Source organism: Acartia tonsa, chromosome 8 (genome assembly GCF_053477335.1).
Source record: "Acartia tonsa isolate MP-2025a chromosome 8, ASM5347733v1, whole genome shotgun sequence".
Taxonomy (NCBI): Eukaryota; Metazoa; Arthropoda; class Copepoda; order Calanoida; family Acartiidae; genus Acartia; species Acartia tonsa.
In genome coordinates this window covers 15573699-15593653 of record NC_137267.1, presented here as the reverse complement: position 1 = coordinate 15593653, position 19955 = coordinate 15573699, and the positions used below count along the sequence as shown (strand labels likewise).

Below are 19955 nucleotides of genomic sequence, written 5' to 3'. Positions count from 1 at the left end.
AATAACAAGTCAAGTTTTTTTTGATAGAGATAAGGCCATGGACCATATGTTGATGTACATGTACTAATGATGAATTAACAAAATTACCCCTTCTGTAAATTAAATTTGTTAATTGAAAAGTTTAGACTCTGATAGTTTGAACCAACCAATCAAGATTCAATAACAGAATGGCTCTTTTGAACTTTAGTTACCATTACAATTAATAAAGTCTAATGTCCCCTCCATCTCTGGTTATTACAATTAATTAAACTAGCGGCTACTTGAGGTGTGTGTGTGGGGGGGGGGGAGGCAACACCTCCCACTTTCGATTTCAAGTTTTAAAAAGACTCACAACCCTTGTAGGAAGGGAAAACCAGTAAGTCATACAGTGGCGCCGTATAGAGGGACTCTAAAAAAATATTTTTTTTGTATTTTGGCGATATCTCCTTCCCAGAACCCATGAGAAGCTACACTGGAAATGATAACCATATCGGTTCAGTGGTAAGCGAGATCCTTAGTTACAGACAGAGAGTTACTTATAGAATAGGAATTTTTAAGGACGTCAACCTTCTTACTTAATCTGCAATACTTTTCCAAGATAATATTGTTTATGAATGTTTGAGGATTTGTTTTTGTGAATGCCAAAGTTATCTAGTTAGGCCTTGCAAATTAGACACATACCAGGGGTTATGGATCAGTTAAAAAAAACTCTTTAGGGTGACTCATAAATGTAATAAGTATAGATATATAACCCAGACAACTATCTGGCCCCTGTCTTTGGGACCTTTTTCGTCTGCTAGCAAATTACTTTCTGCTCTTTTGTAGCGACTTGGCTGTGTTAATATTTACGATGCTGTTGGCTGACCCAAAGACCCAATTGAAAGTCGGCGCAGGGTCCACAGGGTGGAACATACTGTTGTTTAACCCATTCCTCCTCTATTGTTATACTTAAAGTAGTTTAGTATCACTTTAAGGCATGTTTTAAAATATATGGCTTATGGGTCTACAAGTTTAATTTGTTTATAAATTTTAAATATTCAATTGATGATTTTTAAATATTCTTTATGTATTTATAACTAGTTTACTTATTTCTTAAACTCTATAATATTCTAGGAAGTAATTCTTTTTAGCAATCACTCTTTAAAAATTATCATGTCTACCCAAAAATAATTCTACAGCAATTTTCTCATTTTTTCTTACTCTAATTTAATGTATATGAAAATTGCAAAAAGACAATTTTTTACATTTGTAAGATATAGTTTTATAAATCTTACTATTTTATTTAGATTTTTTTGTTAAGTTTATTCATTCCTAATTCTTTCAAATGTGAGTTTGGACTTTTTGAGGGACTCTATGAAAACACATTATTTCTAGGGGATGTTAAAATACTGGAATTTTGTTAACGTAATTTGGTAAGAAAGGATTGTATTTAAATCCTTTTTTTGCTTAAAAGATTAGATTTAATAATAACTACTTCTATATTTTTATTGCTAACCCATTCTGCAATTTTTTTCTACATTTAACACAATATACATTTGCTGAATTGAAAGAACACCTTCGTTGATATGTCAAATTTATCGCGAGAGATCTGATTATTTTGGCATTAAAACCAAAGCACTAACCACGGATATAGAGATGGTTGAATAAATAAAAAAAGGATTTTTCTTTATTTTACATGCTAGCTTTCCAGTTATGTAATGTTAATTAAAACTAGCAGCCAAGCCCCAATAGGCATCTAGGGGCACCTATTTTTTATTTTAGTTTTACAACGAATTTTCTTTTATGGGGTGGGGGGCATCTCTCGGGAGGATGGTAGTTCCCTCCCCGAAAATAGTTATAAACCTTCACAGAACCTATTAGAAGCTACATAGAAAAGAGAGCCGTATCGGTTCATCTGTTAGCGAGATCCTTCACTACAGACAATAAAAGCTTACTGCTTTATACAATTGGAGAGGATATGAATAGAAAAAATATGTCCATTTTAAAGATAATTTATCTAAAAAACATTTTTTAAAACTAGATTATTGTTTAAAAGTCTATAAAAATATGTTTTCTGTCGAGATGCATGATTATAAAAACCACCAATACACAAATTTCTTTATCCCAAGCCGGATTGAAACCACAAGAAATTAATACAGAAAACAAAATATTGTAAATTATTTCCTCATTGGGAAGATGATTAAAGTCCCTCCACAGTTTATGACGTCATACGATAATATAATCAATGAGAGGCCAGCATAAATTTTACCATTGTTCAATTACAGTGTATGCTAGCCTCTCATTGGCTCTTGTATCGTATGACGTCATAATCAGTGGAGGGACTTTAATCAACATCCTCATTGGGCACTAAATTGTCAGGGCTATATTGTAAATGAGAAAATGAATGGGCACAAACTTTATGATAATGGGTGCCAACTCAATCTAACAAGAATAACAACATCCATGAAAGCGTAGCACGAAAATTTACGAATTTTACCTAATGTAGAATACAAGACATTTTAATATTTACCATTATTCAGAGCTGGATCTTTAAATCATTTTAGTGGTGAGCCAGATCGGGGTGAGCCGAGTTTCAGCCAATCACAGCGTGGCATTTCATAAAATGCTCTGCTCTCATTGGTGGAAAGTTGGCTCACCCCGATCTGGCTTACCACTAAAATGATTTAAAGATCTAGATCAGAAGAAGCATTGCTTTCAACAAAAAGTATTAGGTCCGAAAGTTGCGCAGCAGTAATAAAAAGAAATTTTTAGTATTAAAGTATTACCCTGTAAGGTTAAAGTGAAAACTGAGAGCTTTTTAATGGAAAATGTTATTAAATAATTCAATTTGATACAGTTGATTTAAATTAAAACTGTTTATGATATTATGATAATTTTAAAAATTCAACAATCAAGAATCTTAAATCTGTATTAGATTATTATTCAAATCCTTTTTCTATTACAATTAAAAATAATAATTAATTACATAGGTTTCTTTATGCTGCCTCAACGTAAATTGTATGTATATACACTTGAGTTGTAGAATAGTTATTTCTCGCATCGTATTATAAACGGCTTTTCGCGGATATAGAATGTACAATGCCTTTGGCACCTCGGGGCTAAAAAAACTGGTTTTAATCTCATAATTGTACATTTCTATATTCGTAGAAAGCTGGATATAATACGATGCTAGACATAGTTTTTTCGTATGGATGAGAACCGGTTCCTATCCACCGGATTCGAATGAATACGAGAAAAAATCTATAAAGCTTTCCATCTCTCCTTTTTAACAGAACTTCCTATTTCCACTGCCCTTGAATTTTTGCTTGAATTTATTTGTGACTTCTATTTTTCCCATAAAGCCATGGGCGAAGCAGCTAGTTAACTGTAAATAAGCTAGTAACCAAAACATTAATAAGCAGACAACAAGCACTCTGTAAACAGCTTTTAATACCCTTAATTATCCCCTAGGCATTGAAAAAGTATTATGAAAGGTAGTAAGAACAATATTTAAGATTACGTGTTTTACGTTTAACTAGCAGATAGGGACATTTGAAGAAAGGGGGAGGAAGAAGTTGACTTTCCAATTTCAATTTTAGTTTTTAAAGAAAAGTACTAAAAAACTGGGGATCTTCTTTGCTGGGAGTAATTTCTTTTCGAGATGTCTACTGCCAAACCTTCTAGAAGTTTCAATATAAAAGAGCTGTTAGCGATACCCTTTGCTACTGACAGATAGACATCCTGATTATTTGTTTTGCTAATTGTTTTCTAGAAAAATTGTCCTCTGCCTATTAAATTAATTTAGGTTTACATATGAGTACATGTCATTTAATTACCAGTATTTAAGTAGCACAAGGACATACATTTACATAAATAGCACAACAATTTTAAAACTCAATTTAGACAATGAACGATAAATTAAGAAAGTCTATCTTGATAATAAAGAAAAATACATCTTTTGTAGATTGAAATTGTAGTTTCTATAGTTTGGAACCAGCCAATAAGAATTCAATAAAAGTACCCAAAGTTTTTAGTCAGTAATATTCGGTCCTAGGGATTAGATCGGTTCCGGCTTCATAACTTTACCAAATAATTTTTCTTTCCTTTACCTTTGCCAAAGATCTTTGTGAACGATGAAAAGCTAAAACCAAAAGAAAGCTTTACTGATTGGGTCAACTAACATATTAGGACCAGTCATTTACTAAGTATATTTGCGATTACTTTTATTTAATGAAATCTTCCAATTTTTAACATGTACAAAACGGCCTGCTTAATTGCTTCAAGATCCATGTCAGATCTATATAGGAAATAAATGTCTATAAACGAGCTCAAGTTTTCCAAGGAATATATGATTAAAACTCATAGTGCTCCAATAATCCATAATAAACTCTCATTGCCCAGAACGATAAGACCCATTATTTTATTTTATTAAAATAAATTCATTTTTTTCATTTCGTGTTGCTATTTACCTTATATTGATGTATTTAATTTCTAATCATAAAAAAGAAAATTTAAATTTATAATATGATAAATTTAAGAAAACTATGTTTTAAAAGAATTCGATTGTGGCGACATTTTGTGTGTTCAAATATTAAACTAAAATTGTAATCATCATCATTAACCCTTTGGTGATGGTAATGTAAAGAAAAAAATATAATTCAAAAAAATCTTTTAAAAATCATTTAAATTATTAAATATTTACTTTCTTTTAGATAGTAATGCCGGGTGAGGAAAATAGATTTATTGAGAAATAGATATGCATATAGAAAACTAGCCAATAGGGAGATAATTATATCGAGCCAACTCTAGTATGAAGATATTTGCTTGATATTTATATACTAGAGTTGGCTCGATATAATTATCTCCCTATTGGCTAGTTTTCTATATGCATATCTATTTCTCAATAAATCTATTTTCCTCACCCGGCATTACTATCTAAAAGAAAGTAAATATTTAATAATTTAAATGATTTTTAAAAGATTTTTTAAAATTATATTTTTTTCTTTACATTACCATCACCAAAGGGTTAATGATGATGATTACAATTTTAGTTTAATATTTGAACACACAAAATGTCGCCACAATCAAATTCTTTTAAAACATAGTTTTCTTAAATTTATCATATTATAAATTTAAATTTTCTTTTTTATGATTAGAAATTAAATACATCAATATAAGGTAAATAGCAACATGAAATGAAAAAAATGAATTTATTTTTAATAAAGTAAAATAATGGGTCTTATCGTTCTGGGCAATGAGAGTTTATTATGGATTATTGGAGCACTATGAGTTTTAATCATATATTCCTTGGAAAACTTGAGCTCGTTTATAGACATTTATTTCCTATATAGATCTGACATGGATCTTGAAGCAATTAAGCAGGCCGTTTTGTACATGTTAAAAATTGGAAGATTTCATTAAATAAAAGTAATCGCAAATATTATTTATATATTACGCTGTTTTACAATATTTCTAACGAGAAGCGTGCAGAAGGAGAGTGTAGTTGTAGGGCAAAATTAAGGGGGTTCCTATGTGTTTACCTCTCATGACGTCCTCCCAAAACAGTTAAAGGGAGATTTAGGGAGTTAGCGAGATTATACACTACATAAAACATACACGCATCCTGTTACTTTTGTATTAAGAAAGTAGATCATAGAGTGGCCCAACTGCTGTTAAATGCATATAAACACAAATAGGACATGTGGCTTCAGCCAAAGTAATTAAATGATACCATCATAGCTTTAATTATTTAGATACAATATATATTAAAAGCGACTACGTCCAAAGCATTTAGTAGAGAAGTGAGGGGGGGGGGGCAGATGATAGTAAAAACAATCAAAATTTTAAGAATAAAATAGCATAAAACAATCCCTCTAAGCTTCTTTGAAATAATGAACTCTATAATTTAGGGGTTTACGAGATCTTAACGGTCAGACAAAAAAAATCCTGACTACTTTATACTGTAGATATCAACTATGTCCCAAGCTTTTGCTAGAGAATTTTTATAGGAGGGTAATTGTACAGACATACATACACTGTATATCTTGTAAATTATACTGCAAAATAGGATTTTTATTCGTTGGCTCAACAACTTTGGGAACTTTTAATTAAATTTTGATTGGTTGGGTCATTAAGTTGAGTATCCAAAAGTTTCAACCATAATTGTAATTTAGTAAAGGGGTAATTTTGTGTAACATCGTTGAGGATGTATATCAATTTATCGGCCATCGTCTTATCCCTTTAAATCTATGCACCCATTTGCTTGAGCAGTTTAATGAGCTTCTCTACTAATGGATTTTGTCATCCTTAATATTAGGATTAAAGCCTTTTTTTGTTTATTAAAACAGTACACACAATTGATGATATCTAATTTAGATAATTAGTTCTCTTGGCTTTTAATTGATTATTATTGGCATTAAAGATACTTGATAGTCATAGATTAATATCATATAGAGTAAACATGTTTTGGATAAGTATTTCAGGCTCATATAAGTATAGAAAATATATGATAATTGATTTTTTGAGTTTACAAGTCACAAGCCCTAGATGAATTAGATAAAGAATATTTTCATAGAATTTAATAAGTCAAAGATTAAGTAAATAAAGAGTAAAACACCATAACTATATCTAATTACTAGCGGCTACGCCCCTAGAGGCCTCTAGTGGCACTTTGAATGTTTTTTTTTTTTAAATATTAAATTACAGAAATAATTGGTTTATGTTTCGTTGAAGTCTCTTTTTCGGGAGGGGTGATTATTTTCTAGGTGCGATTTCTCCTGAGAGGGTGATGGTACCCTCCCCTTCCCGGGACTTATGAGAAGCTACCCTGTTAAGGAGAACCCGATCGGTTCAGCGGTAAGCGAGATCCTTCGGTACAAACACACAGACAAACACACAAAAAACACAGACATCCTGTTACTTTAGTATAAGGATTATTTGTCTACTCTGTAATATAGCTTGTCAATGTTACTGAACCTTAGAAACACCCTTGTTAACCTAATTTATGTACAAAAAAAGATGCTGTATCTCTAAGTCATTTGATTTCAATAATGAATATTTTAAAACTTTTGGTTTGTGATCAAAAAGTAAAAGTAGGGGATATGGGACTGCATATTATACTAGTCATAAAATTTATACATACGCATTCTCCCATTTATTGGCTTTGGGAGTACTTTATCAAATCTTAATTGGTTGTTTTAAATCATATACACAAATAATTTTCATCTATATAAAGGGTATTTTTCTATAATGTGGGATATTCATAAAGCACCCCATACCGTAAGATGTTTTTAAGGGTGGTTTTCATGTATTTGTGGTTCTTTCTATCATTGGTATTTTCTTCTCAGAAGAAACTTATAGTCAACCCCCCACCCCTCCTTAAATTTTATAATAAATTATGTTCCCCATTATTTTTCAGCATGGGTTTAATTCCAATTTTAGAACCACTTTTGCGAAAAGAAATTATTAATTTTAATAGTTTTATAAATATTATGCTTCACAAAAAAATTAATTTAAAGTAAAAAAAATATATTCCTTATAAAATTTTTATAATAAGGAGAGAGAGAGGGGGGTGGGGTGGCTTATTCTAATTCATCGTTAGAGGAAAACCTTTAATGATTTGAGCCCTAAGCCGCCACAAAATCGACCATTGGTTGTGGTCATGTAAATTTGCAATTGTGGAATAATAGAGTTTCATGTAGACAGTCGAAAACTCCTATAATTACTAAAAAATATCCTAATTTTAAAAGAAATATTAAGAAATAAAAACTTACTTTTATGAACTATTACAATAACTTCTTTAGGGATGGGAGCCAATCGGTCATGGGGAGTGGGACTGTTCTATCCCCTTCGCCCCTAGAAAATAGCCTAAAAAACATGGTATTTTCTGGAAATACATATACTCTCTAAGAGCATAGCGAAATCGATAAATAGGTTCATCTGAACAGACAGACAGACTGACATAAGAGATGAACATCTTTCTAGTTTTAATTTAAAATACTTATATATCTCTGGGGTCATAAATTTTACATGGATGTTTTTATATTTTATAATTTTCGTTAGATCATCTAGTAAATTATATCTGATAAATATTCATATTCACAAAAAAGGAAAGTTTGTCATATTTATTATCATATGAGCTATTTGTTATTTAAAACATTAATGGGATTCACCCTTATCATTTAGTTGATTTGTTTAATTTTGAACATTTAAAAAAAAATTCTTATGGAAGGGCTTGTTAAAGACATGAATATAAAAATATTCTTTTTTAATTGACCCATCTGTTTGAGGGATCGTATTGGACTCACATAAACCCACATTCAACTGTTATAGTGATTAGTATTTGAGATATTTTTCATAATTAAATCTATATTTGTTAAATTTTATTTTATTTTCTCTTGTATAAGGGAGGGAGGGAATATTGGACTGTAAATTGCAGTGGTACCCAAAATTTCATAAACATTTTATCTTGCTCATGGATATTTTGGGTATTTTACTGAATTTTAAAATGTTAGGTCCTAACAAGTAAGTTTAATGGGTCATTTTTATATCATTGGTAATTCGTCTTATCCCTTAAGATTTCAGAAAGATGACATGCTTGTTTGTTTTAACCAATAACAATCGTGTCCCTTACTACAGCAGCAACATATCAAGTTAACAAAAAGCTGAGTAACTGAAAAAGAGCAATATATACTTTACAGTCCAATATCCCCTTCCGCCCTGACTAATGTAAACCGTTAAAAGCACATTATAACTTGTGCTGGCAAAACAAATTTTAATCATTATTTTTGACAAAAAGCTTTTGTAAAGTTTTTGTTGCTAAACACTTTTTTGACAAAACTTCGCAAAGATGCAAATTTGCTGTTTTCACAATCCCGCCAAATTTTATGTATTTGACATCTTAAAAATAAAAATAAGGACGAAAGGGAAATTTGGGAAAGTAATGGGGGAGAAAATAAAGCAAGTGAATTTAGACAGAATTAAGGATACTTACTATTATGGAGTAGCCTAGTTGCTAAAAATATTTTTCTTTTATATCGATAGAACGATTCTATCACAATTAAATCAATGTTTTTTCTCCCACATTTTGCTAAATTTGATAAACACACAGCATGTAAATTTTTGGCAAATATATTTGTAAATGTGCAAAAATGAACAAATTGAAAAGTTAGGTAATCAAATTTACAAATTATTATTGTTGTACCCATACAGGGGTAGGGTATCTGAATAAAAAAAACACAGTGCCTCCAACTTTATCCACCAGTAAAGTAAAACAGGGGGGTTGATTGTAAATTTAATACTACCCAAATGTTATAAAAAAAAAACTCATTCTCCATTCGTTGGCGTAAAGCTTATTGAACTTATCCATTTAGTTCGCCGAAAAAGGCTTTTTAGTCTTTTTGTTATATATTTAATTTTTATATTGTTTTTTATAATATTATATCATTTGATATTGATTTTTTTTTGTTCAGGATAGCCAGTACCAAATTAGCTTCCTAATCATTTATCTTGAATTGTTTATGAAGTGATGGTAAAAAACTGGCCTGACAAATAAAAACATGAAATAAATGGTGGATTTTTACAAGTCATGTCCTAACAAGACTGCATAAAAACATAAATGAAACTCAGGGAGGGGGAAAATCCTACTATATAAAGTAGTAAGCGTTTTTAGTCTGTCCCGAAGGATCTCGCTAACCGCTGAACCGATATAGTTCTCCTTTACAGTGAAGCTTCTTATAGGTCCTGGGGAGGTTTTAAACTATTTTTGGAGCGGGCGTCTTCACCATCCTCCCCCCCAAAAAAATATTTTTAGAACTCTTTTGAAACTCAAATTTAAAATGTGATGAGGTCGATTTTTCACCCCTCCTACCAGTGCCCCTAGAGGATTCTAGGGGCGTAGTCGCTAGTGTTAAAATATTGTAAGCTTATTTTATAGTAAAACAATGTTCAAGTACTTTATTCGTATTTATCCTTAAGTTAAAGTTTCATGCTTTTGCAATCTTCAAAATTATACTAATAACAAAAGATTTTTACAAAACAATTAGATTATTTTTAGATGGTGTAAAACTTTGATGAGAATTACTTATCCCCTCAATTCTGGAAAAAAATACATACATTACATATTTAAAAGGGTGGAGAAAATAGATGGTTTGACCATAATCTACCCCATGGAGGGGTATTCTAAATTATTATTCTATAAATACAAGTAACATAATGTTTGTCTGTGTGTCTTGTTTCTCGCAGGATTTATAGGGTTCTCCTTTATAGTGAAGCTAATTTTAGGTCCAGGAAAGGTCTATTTTAAGTAAAGGTAACTCCACCCTCCCAAGAGAAATCGACCCTGGAAAAAAACCGATCCCCAGAAAATTTTATTACCAATACTTTATAGATATCCTACAATAATCAAGAATGACGACACATTACAAACTTTCCCAATTTTGTATTACTTTTGAGGAACACGATTCCAGTTACGTCATATTTTTCTTTCCCGAAAAAGGGAAGGGGGGAAGAAAATCTCTTCAAAAGAGATGGGGAAAATCCCCTTTTCTCCCATATCTTTTTTCTTCGCCCCTTCCCTTTTTTTTCTTTCCCCCTTTCCTTTTTCGGGAAAGAAAAATATGACGTAACTGGAATCATGTTCCTCAAAAGTAATACAAAATCGGGAAAGTTTGTAATGTGTCAAGAATGACCTAAAATAACCACATGCAATAAATGAGATTTTTCGGATGTTTAGATTATTTGAGAATAACCTACCATCCCTTCGGTATTTTTTGCTTCTATTACTTTTTGGGTATGTTATTGTTCACAATATAGGAGTAATTTTTTATAGAGCAGCATTTTTTTATACAAATAAGTAAATCATATCCCAATATAATAATGAACAAACTGAAACTTTTAAGCACTTGAAGAAATTAATAAACTATGATTACCAAGCAATTAAAATACTTAAATTCACCGCTAAATTTTGATCGCTTGATTATCCCTGTTATTTTCTTCAAATACTTAAAAGTTTGTTATAGATAGCATATTTCAACCAAGTATTGAATAGCATTAACACAGGCTAGTATAATAGTGAAGTAGGGCTTAAAATTATGTTTTATAAATGTTTATAAAGAAGGGGTCTTAACTTTTTTGCTTTTTATTTAAGATAGCTAGCCGGTTCTTTTAGTAAGTAGTAGATGTAAAATTGTCCATAGAATTTAGATATGCAATCGATTTTTATGTAGACCTCTTATTTTTGAAGTAATTTAAGATTAAAAAAAAAAATTAAGTTGGTTTTAAGGTACTAAAACGCAACAAAATAAAAGAAGAAAATTGCCAGTATGAACAAAAATAGTAAGATCTTTAATTTGACATCTTACTTTTAAAATTCTGTTGAGTAGTTATTGAAAAAATCTATTTTTTTAACCTTGGTTTAATAAAAACTTTAAACCTAAATATTTTCTCAAACAGACAAAAACAATATGGGTTCAAATATACCTTTAGAATCAGAAAAATATTACGAATCCATTCTAAGCAAAATTGAAAAAAAGTAAAAACTTAAAAAAATAAAAATGGCCTAAAATATTATATTTTTACAGGCAACACTTAATTTTAACTATTAAACTAGCCAATCAAAAATCTCAAAAATTGACGAATCAGGTAGCTTTACCTCAAAACTTGACAAAAAAGGATAATGTTCATACAATATATACAATAGATACTACAATAAAAATAGTGATACTTACATAACATGTAAAGAATGAAAAAGTATGAACAAATATGCTTCCGTCTGTTTATAAACTTCAAAACAATGCAGTTAAAAATGCATTATTGTTTCTTGTGTTTAAAAAATATCTGTGTTTTGTTCAAGTTAACCCTTTAAAGCCAAAAATTATGATTCTTAAAATAAACTTATATTTTTTTATAGTTTTATAAAACTTTTTCAATTTTGCTTAGAATGGATTTGTAATATTTTTCTGATTCTAAAGGTATATATGAACCCATATTTTTTATGTCTGTTTGAGAAAATATTTAGGTTTAAAATTTTGTATTAAACCGAAGATAAAAAAATAGATTTTTTCAATAATTACTTAACAGAATTTTAAAAGTAAGGTGTCAAATTAAAGATCTTACTATTTTTGTACATACTGGCAATTTTCTTCTTTTATTTTGTTGCGTTTTAGTACCTTAAAACAGACTTAATTATTTTTTTTAAAAACTTAAATTACTTCAAAAATAAGAGGTCTACAAAAAAAACCAAGTGCATATTTGAATTCTATGGACTATTTTACATCTATTACTTACTAAAAGAACCGGCTAGCTATCTTAAATAAAAAGCAAAACAGTTAAGACGCCTTCTTTAAAAATTGTATGTTTTTCAAACGCATGTGTTAGGGGCCTTGAGAGTGATGTCAATACTCAACACCCCCCTCAATGTTGAAATTGGGGAGGCATGTATTACCCTTTTTTGAGACCCTCAAGGAATCAGCCCCCCATTTACTGTTCAGTTCGGTCATCCAGTAAGAGGGGAGGGGATATGGTAAACGGGGATAAATGGGGGGTAACGTTTTTTAAGCCAGCTAGGAAAATCATTTAGAGTACATGATAATCTGGTGTAAGATCCAAGTAATAAATCCATTTTAAATCAAACTGTGTCAACTCTGTTCTAAACTACTCTGTCTCCCCGACCCGCAATTCTTATCTCAATTGGTGGAAAATATGCATAAAAACAGTTCTTTTATAACCGCGGACTTTTTTTGCTATCATTCTCTCTTCTTTATATGTTTCTCCCTCTCTCTCTCTCTCTCTCTCTCTCTCTTTTCTCCATCATTTTATCAACTTTCCCTTCCTTTCCCTTATTCCTCAGAATGAGAAAGATGTTTTAGATATTAAGGACAACCAAATATTAAATCCTAGCTATTTTGAAATCTTCTTTATTATTTTGAAAATAATTTTGCTTACTTTCGTACAATGCAATAAAAGACAGCAAAGTAGCTTGTAATGTATAGGGTAGCTTTACATTTGTCTTACAAGGTAGGATATGGTTAGAGAACGATCCTGCCTCCCTCCCAGGAAATATGAGGAATTATACGCAATGTGACAATAATTTTTGAAAACACTAACCACTGAACCGATTAAATTAACTATTTTTGGGAAGCTTTACTTGGGTCCCACTCCCAAGTTAGTTTTGGGCAAATTATTTTGAAAATTATATTGTTTTTAGCTGCTTTCTCTCCAATTCCTCCTAATTCGCATACAATACCCCTATCTAAGGGACCCAGCTGCTAGTGATTGTGGGTTAAATGGCTGATTTTGTAACACTTGTCTAATTTATTCTATTCTATGTTTCAGAACACTTGTCCTTATATTTTCTAGTTCTATTATCCCAGGACGGAATTAATACCATAAAAAAACCTAGTTTTTACCACTTTTATGGTAAAATTTTACCAGCCTATACGATTTAAAAGGTGGTAAAATTTTACCGTAATCGTGGTAAAAACACTTTTGGTGGTACTCTGTGACGCTTTTTACCAGCGATTTTTACCACAATTATCGGTAAAATTTTACCAGATTTCCGGTAAAATATTACCATTTTAGGACGCAAATTTATACCAGATTTTGACCAATTTTTACCACTTTTTTGGTAAAATTTACCGCAAATTTCTGGTAGATTTTACCGAAAAAGTGGTAAAACTGTTCAACACCTGGTAATATTTTTGCCCTAAACTGGTAAAATTTTACCAGAAATAGGGTAAATATGGTAAAAATTTACCAATAATTGTGGTAAAAACGGGTGGTAAAAATCACGAGAAAGTGGTAAAAAACGACCTTAATTATAGAAAAACCTCGCTTGTACACAAAACGCAAAAATAAAAAAAAAATTGTTTTCATTATTAACTTTATTGATTGAAACACTTTTTTTACATAATGATTTACATAGGTACGATAGCGCGATACTATATAGGTATATATTCACAGAAATTTTCTTAATTAGTCTATAATTCTAGACGTGGTTTAAATGACCAAATATTACATAGTTTTACAGATAATATAACTGCATGTTTAATCGGTTTAAGCTGAGAAATTAACACAAATATACATAGGTTTTAATTGCTGAGATCTGGATTCTAATTGTACTTTATACTAGAACATTTTTATACAAGAAAAATATATCACGAAGTTACTTTCCATTATTAAATTTTCAAAAATTTTGCTATATAGGAATAGCGGTTTCAAATATAATATTATATGAATATTTTCATCGTCAGAACAAAACTGTCAAACTGTCATATAGATTAATGTACGTACAAATTAAAGGTGGTTAAACATATTTTTGACTCAAGATATCTTGATATATATCACTTTTTTATCACAAATAGTTTATATATGATCTGACTGGAAGGACTATTATACATCAGCTTACTTTTGTCCTTCTTTTCTTTGTTTTTGCCTCTTGTGAAAGAAGACGCGGCAGTCTGGGCACATATAGGTGCATTCGATGAGTCTCGTGTTCAATGGCAGCTCGCTTCGGGGACTGCGTCCATGGGCGCATGTCTTGATTTTCCCCGGTGTTGCACTTCTTTTGCGCCTACTCAGTTTTGATGCTGGCGTGATTGTAGGAGGGGGTGGTTCAAACATCTCCTGCTCATCATCTGACACCCCATACACTGAAATTAAAATATTTTTTAAAATTACTTTTTTTTACAAAAAAATACTTCAATTTTACAATAGTTTTTTTTTCTAGCCTAACCTAACCTAGTGTATTAATAGAAAGAGTAATATTTCTAGTTTTAACCTAGCCTAGCCTAGCCTAGCCTAGCCTAGCCTAGCCTATTCTAACCTAACCTAACCTAACCTAACCTAACCTAACCTAACCTAACCTAACCTAACCTAACCTAGTGTAATAATACAATGTAGTACAGAAATGTTTCACTATATGCTTTGGGCACAGTCGCTAGTATAAATATTGTACTATACCTGGGCTTTTTGGTCCTGGATTCTTTATGTTCTCATAAATTATATCAAAATCCGGTTGGTCTTTCATCCTGAAATTAAACAATCTATACTACAAAGTAAAACGATTTTTGTTTGTATGTAGCGAAGGATCTTGTTAACCGCTGAACCGATCGGGTTCTTCTCATAGGTACCGGCAAGGGAAGGGAGTGGCAAAAGAAACTTTAAGGATATACTTCATATTAGAGGGTTTAGCGTACAGAAAAATCATTTACAACACAGTCGTCAGGATAAAGTAGTAAAAAAATTTTTTTAAAAATCTTACTTTGCTGGTGTTTCCATAACAGTGACTTCCTTAACCTCGTTCTCATCCGAATTTTCTGGAGAGCCAGCTGCAGCTGTTTTGTTCCTGAATTAAACAATATATATATAATAATCTATTTAAATTAAGTAGTAAACTTTTTGGTTCCACATTTACCCCTTCCACCTTACTCAGCTAGAGGCGTACTTGCTAGTACTCGCTTTTAATAAATAAAGGAACACGTTGAATTTGTCTTTACAGAAAAATCATTTACAACACTGTCGCCCGGATAAAGTATGAAAAAATAATATTAAAAGAAATATCTTACTTTGCTTCTCCTTCCATAACAGAGGCTTGTCCGACCTTCTGGTCATCCTTTTGTGCCGCCGGACATTTCTCGGATTGCTCCCTGAATTAAGCAATCATATTATTATTAAATAGTAAACTTTTTATGGTCCACATTTACCACTCCCACCTTACCCCTAGAGGCATACTTGCTATAGTTTTGTAATATATAAAGGTGAATTTGTCTGTACCGAAAAATCATTTACAACACAGTCGCCCGGATAAAGTATGAAAAAAGATTATTAAAAGAAACTAGTGGCTACGCCCCTAGAAACCTCTAGGGGCACTTAAGGTTGGAAGGGGAAAAATCAACATCTTCCCATTTTCAATTTCAGTTTCAGAAGAGTAAAAATATTTTTTGGGGGAGGGGGTGAAGACACCCTGCACAAAAATAGTTTAAAACCTTTCCAGGACCTATAAGAAGCTTCACTTTAAAGGAGAACAATATCGGTTTAGCGGTTATCCTTCGGGACAGACAAAAAACGCTTACTACTTTATATAATAGGATATCTTACTTTGCTTCTCCTTCCATAACAGAGGCTTGTCCGACCTTCTGATCATCATTTTGTGCCGCCGGACATTTCTCGGATTGCTCCCTGAATTAAGCAATTATATTATTATTAAATAGTAAACTTTTTATGGTCCACATTTACCACTCCCACCTTACCCCTAGAGGCATACTTGCTATAGTTTTGTAATATATAAAGGTGAATTTGTCTGTACCGAAAAATCATTTACAACACAGTCGCCCGGATAAAGTATGAAAAAAGATTATTAAAAGAAACTAGTGGCTACGCCCCTAGAAACCTCTAGGGGCACTTAAGGTTGGAAGGGGAAAAATCAACATCTTCCCATTTTCAATTTCAGTTTCAGAAGAGTAAAAATATTTTTTGGGGGAGGGGGTGAAGACACCCTGCACAAAAATAGTTTAAAACCTTTCCAGGACCTATAAGAAGCTTCACTTTAAAGGAGAACAATATCGGTTTAGCGGTTATCCTTCGGGACAGACAAAAAACGCTTACTACTTTATATAATAGGATATCTTACTTTGCTTCTCCTTCCATAACAGAGGCTTGTCCGACCTTCTGATCATCATTTTGTGCCGCCGGACATTTCTCGGATTGCTCCCTGAATTAAGCAATTATATTATTATTAAATAGTAAACTTTTTATGGTCCACATTTACCACTCCCACCTTACCCCTAGAGGCATACTTGCTATAGTTTTGTAATATATAAAGGTGAATTTGTCTGTACCGAAAAATCATTTACAACACAGTCGCCCGGATAAAGTATGAAAAAATATTATTAAAAGAAACTAGTGGCTACGCCCCTAGAAACCTCTAGGGGCACTTAAGGTTGGAAGGGGAAAAATCAACATCTTCCCATTTTCAATTTCAGTTTCAGAAGAGTAAAAATATTTTTTGGGGAAGGGGGTGAAGACACCCTGCACAAAAATAGTTTAAAACCTTTCCAGGACCTATAAGAAGCTTCACTTTAAAGGAGAACAATATCGGTTTAGCGGTTACCCTTCGGGACAGACAAAAAACGCTTACTACTTTATATAACAGGATATCTTACTTTGCTTCTCCTTCCATAACAGAGGCTTGTCCGACCTTCTGATCATCATTTTGTGCCGCCGGACATTTCTCGGATTGCTCCCTGAATTAAGCAATCATATTATTATTAAATAGTAAACTTTTTATGGTCCACATTTACCACTCCCACCTTACCCCTAGAGGCATACTTGCTATAGTTTTGTAATATATAAAGGTGAATTTGTCTGTACCGAAAAATCATTTACAACACAGTCGCCCGGATAAAGTATGAAAAAAGATTATTAAAAGAAACTAGTGGCTACGCCCCTAGAAACCTCTAGGGGCACTTAAGGTTGGAAGGGGAAAAATCAACATCTTCCCATTTTCAATTTCAGTTTCAGAAGAGTAAAAATATTTTTTGGGGAAGGGGGTGAAGACACCCTGCACAAAAATAGTTTAAAACCTTTCCAGGACCTATAAGAAGCTTCACTTTAAAGGAGAACAATATCGGTTTAGCGGTTATCCTTCGGGACAAACAAAAAACGCTTACTACTTTATATAATAGGATATCTTACTTTGCTTCTCCTTCCATAACAGAGGCTTGTCCGACCTTCTGGTCATCCTTTTGTGCCGCCGGACATCTCTTGGATTGCTCCCTGAATTAAGCAATCATATTATAATTAAATAGTAAACTTTTTTTTTGGTCCACATTTACCCCTCCCACCTTACCCCTAGAGGCATACTTGCTAGTTTTGTAATATATAAAGGTGAATTTGTCTGTACCGAAAAATCATTTACAACACAGTCGCCCGGATTAAATACCAAAAAAAGAAGTGAAAAAAATTTCTTACTTTGTTTGTGTTTCCAAACAAGCGATCTCCTCTTCCAAAGAAGCAATTTTTTGCTTTGCTGCCCTAAGGTCTTGTTTTATTTTCTGCATTGTCTCCCATCCATCGTCGTCCCTGAAAAATAAAAAAAAATAATACTAAAGTAACAGGATGTCCGTGTTTATGTACCGAAGGATCTCGATAACCACTGAACAGATCGGGTTCTTCTCATAGGTACCGGCAAGGGAAGGGAGTGGCAAAAGAAACTTTAAGAGATATACTTCATATTAGAGGGTTTAGCGTAGCTGCTAATTTGAAATATCAGGGGTGTATATCCTATATGGGATCCCCTGTTCAGGTGGTGGGGGGAAAATAACTAAAATATGTGTGGTAGGACCAAAAATTTTAGTTCTTTCAATATTTCTCCATTTCCGTCCCTACTTGGTGAGATAAAAATAGGTGGGAAAAAAATACAAAATTTTGTACCACGGGAACAAAATAAATCTTGTGCGTAATGTACACCCCTGAATGAAACTATAATTATTCGCCATAACAATAATGTTTATCCTACTCTTTTCAATCCGGCTACTACCACCTTCCGAACAGAAATAGAATGGTAACAAAAATAAATAAACTTACGTAGTGCAATCCAAAGTTAGGTTCAAATCTTCTGTATCAGACGATTTAGGAGGGGTATCAGTCAGGTCATCCAGCTTAGCAGGCAGCTCAGGCTCAGACACACTCATTTCGTTCTTCTGTTTTTCGCTATCACTGAAATATATAAATATATATTATATATCCCAGGTAATCGGACCTTTGCCCAAAGAAGTAATTACCAAAAAATATGTAATATGTATTTATGTAATTATGTTGTGATGGATTGTCGAATCTGATTCGATGAATGGTTACCAAAATATAGCTAGGGACGGACGGACGGACAGACAGACAGACAGACATCATTCTACTTCGTTTTATACATATTAAAATATTACTCACCCACTTGTGGTTTCCGGCTTCTGTTCTTCGTGCTGTTCGTCTCTCTCTAAGTCGGCTGCTGCTGTGGCTGTCATGTCGGACATTCTATATTAAATTTGAAAAGAAACAAATTATCACTGGTAATTAAATTTTCATTAATAAATGTCCAAAAAACTGACGTAGGGAATTTTAATATAATAGGGTGGCCAGCAAGATCACATATTGGTATATCTTATATTGTAAACAAGTATATAGACAAATTTAACATTTACAAAAAGTTTATACAAATTTGAAACGTTCTCTTTTTTAATACAGCACATAAACATTACGCATTTTACCATGGAAATCTACCACCGTATTAATTAAAACATTCCCTACGATAACTGTCATATATATAATATTTTTATACAAAATTAAACAAATATATAAAATTAACAAAAGCTAGTTCTGAATACTTTTTTCCTTAGTTTAGGGGGTAAACTACAACTGCTATATACTGAATTACAAAAAATGCGACAGATTATACAACAAAAAATTTTCAGTTTAAGCTCTTAACTTTAAGCTCATTAAACTTAATTGGTGGAAAGGGGTAGTTTCACAAAATGCATTTGAACTTAATTTTGTGAATTGCATATTTTTCTTTGTTAAGATGGTAAAAGTACGTGGTAGAAAATTTAACTTTCTTCAAATTTATGCCATATAAATAGAGTTTAAACACATTTAAACAGGTTCAAATATACGGTTCACTAAATTAACTTCAAATGCATTTTGGGAAAAGACTCCTTTCTAGATATTATAAAAAAAAATTGAAGATGAAACTTATGACATCAAAAAAAATTACATATAAATATATATATACGTAAAGTCCTGGAATTATTGGGATTGACTGCGACCTATAATCAGGTCTTCGTCTTGTTCTTCGTCTTGTTCTTCGTCTTGTTCTTCGTCTTGTTCTTCGTTTTCAGACGAAGGTTCCGACGGATAATACTTGTCTCCATTCTGCCAGGGATGTATATTCTACATGGTTCGGATGTGTAATATTTTTTCCAAGAATGCTCAGGGATGTATATTAGATTTCA

The 19955-nt window shown here is 32.0% G+C and overlaps 3 protein-coding genes across 3 annotated transcripts in view; all 3 read right to left on the bottom strand.

The window, feature by feature from the left end:
* Positions 1-19955, bottom strand: part of LOC145326100 (uncharacterized) — a gene marked incomplete in the record, with an annotated part of 253565 nt that overhangs the window by 16105 nt on the left and 217505 nt on the right.
* Positions 13824-17172, bottom strand: LOC145326103 (uncharacterized). The gene is made up of 4 exons (XM_080169212.1): positions 15522-17172; positions 15218-15301; positions 14917-14984; positions 13824-14606 (listed from the first exon to the last, which is right to left on the bottom strand). The coding sequence occupies exons 1-4, from the start codon at positions 15536-15538 to the stop codon at positions 14359-14361; spliced, it is 417 nt and encodes a 138-aa protein (XP_080025338.1). The 5' UTR covers positions 15539-17172; the 3' UTR covers positions 13824-14358.
* Positions 17465-19008, bottom strand: LOC145326104 (uncharacterized). The gene is made up of 4 exons (XM_080169213.1): positions 18898-19008; positions 18541-18672; positions 17926-18036; positions 17465-17730 (listed from the first exon to the last, which is right to left on the bottom strand). The coding sequence occupies exons 1-4, from the start codon at positions 18978-18980 to the stop codon at positions 17646-17648; spliced, it is 411 nt and encodes a 136-aa protein (XP_080025339.1). The 5' UTR covers positions 18981-19008; the 3' UTR covers positions 17465-17645.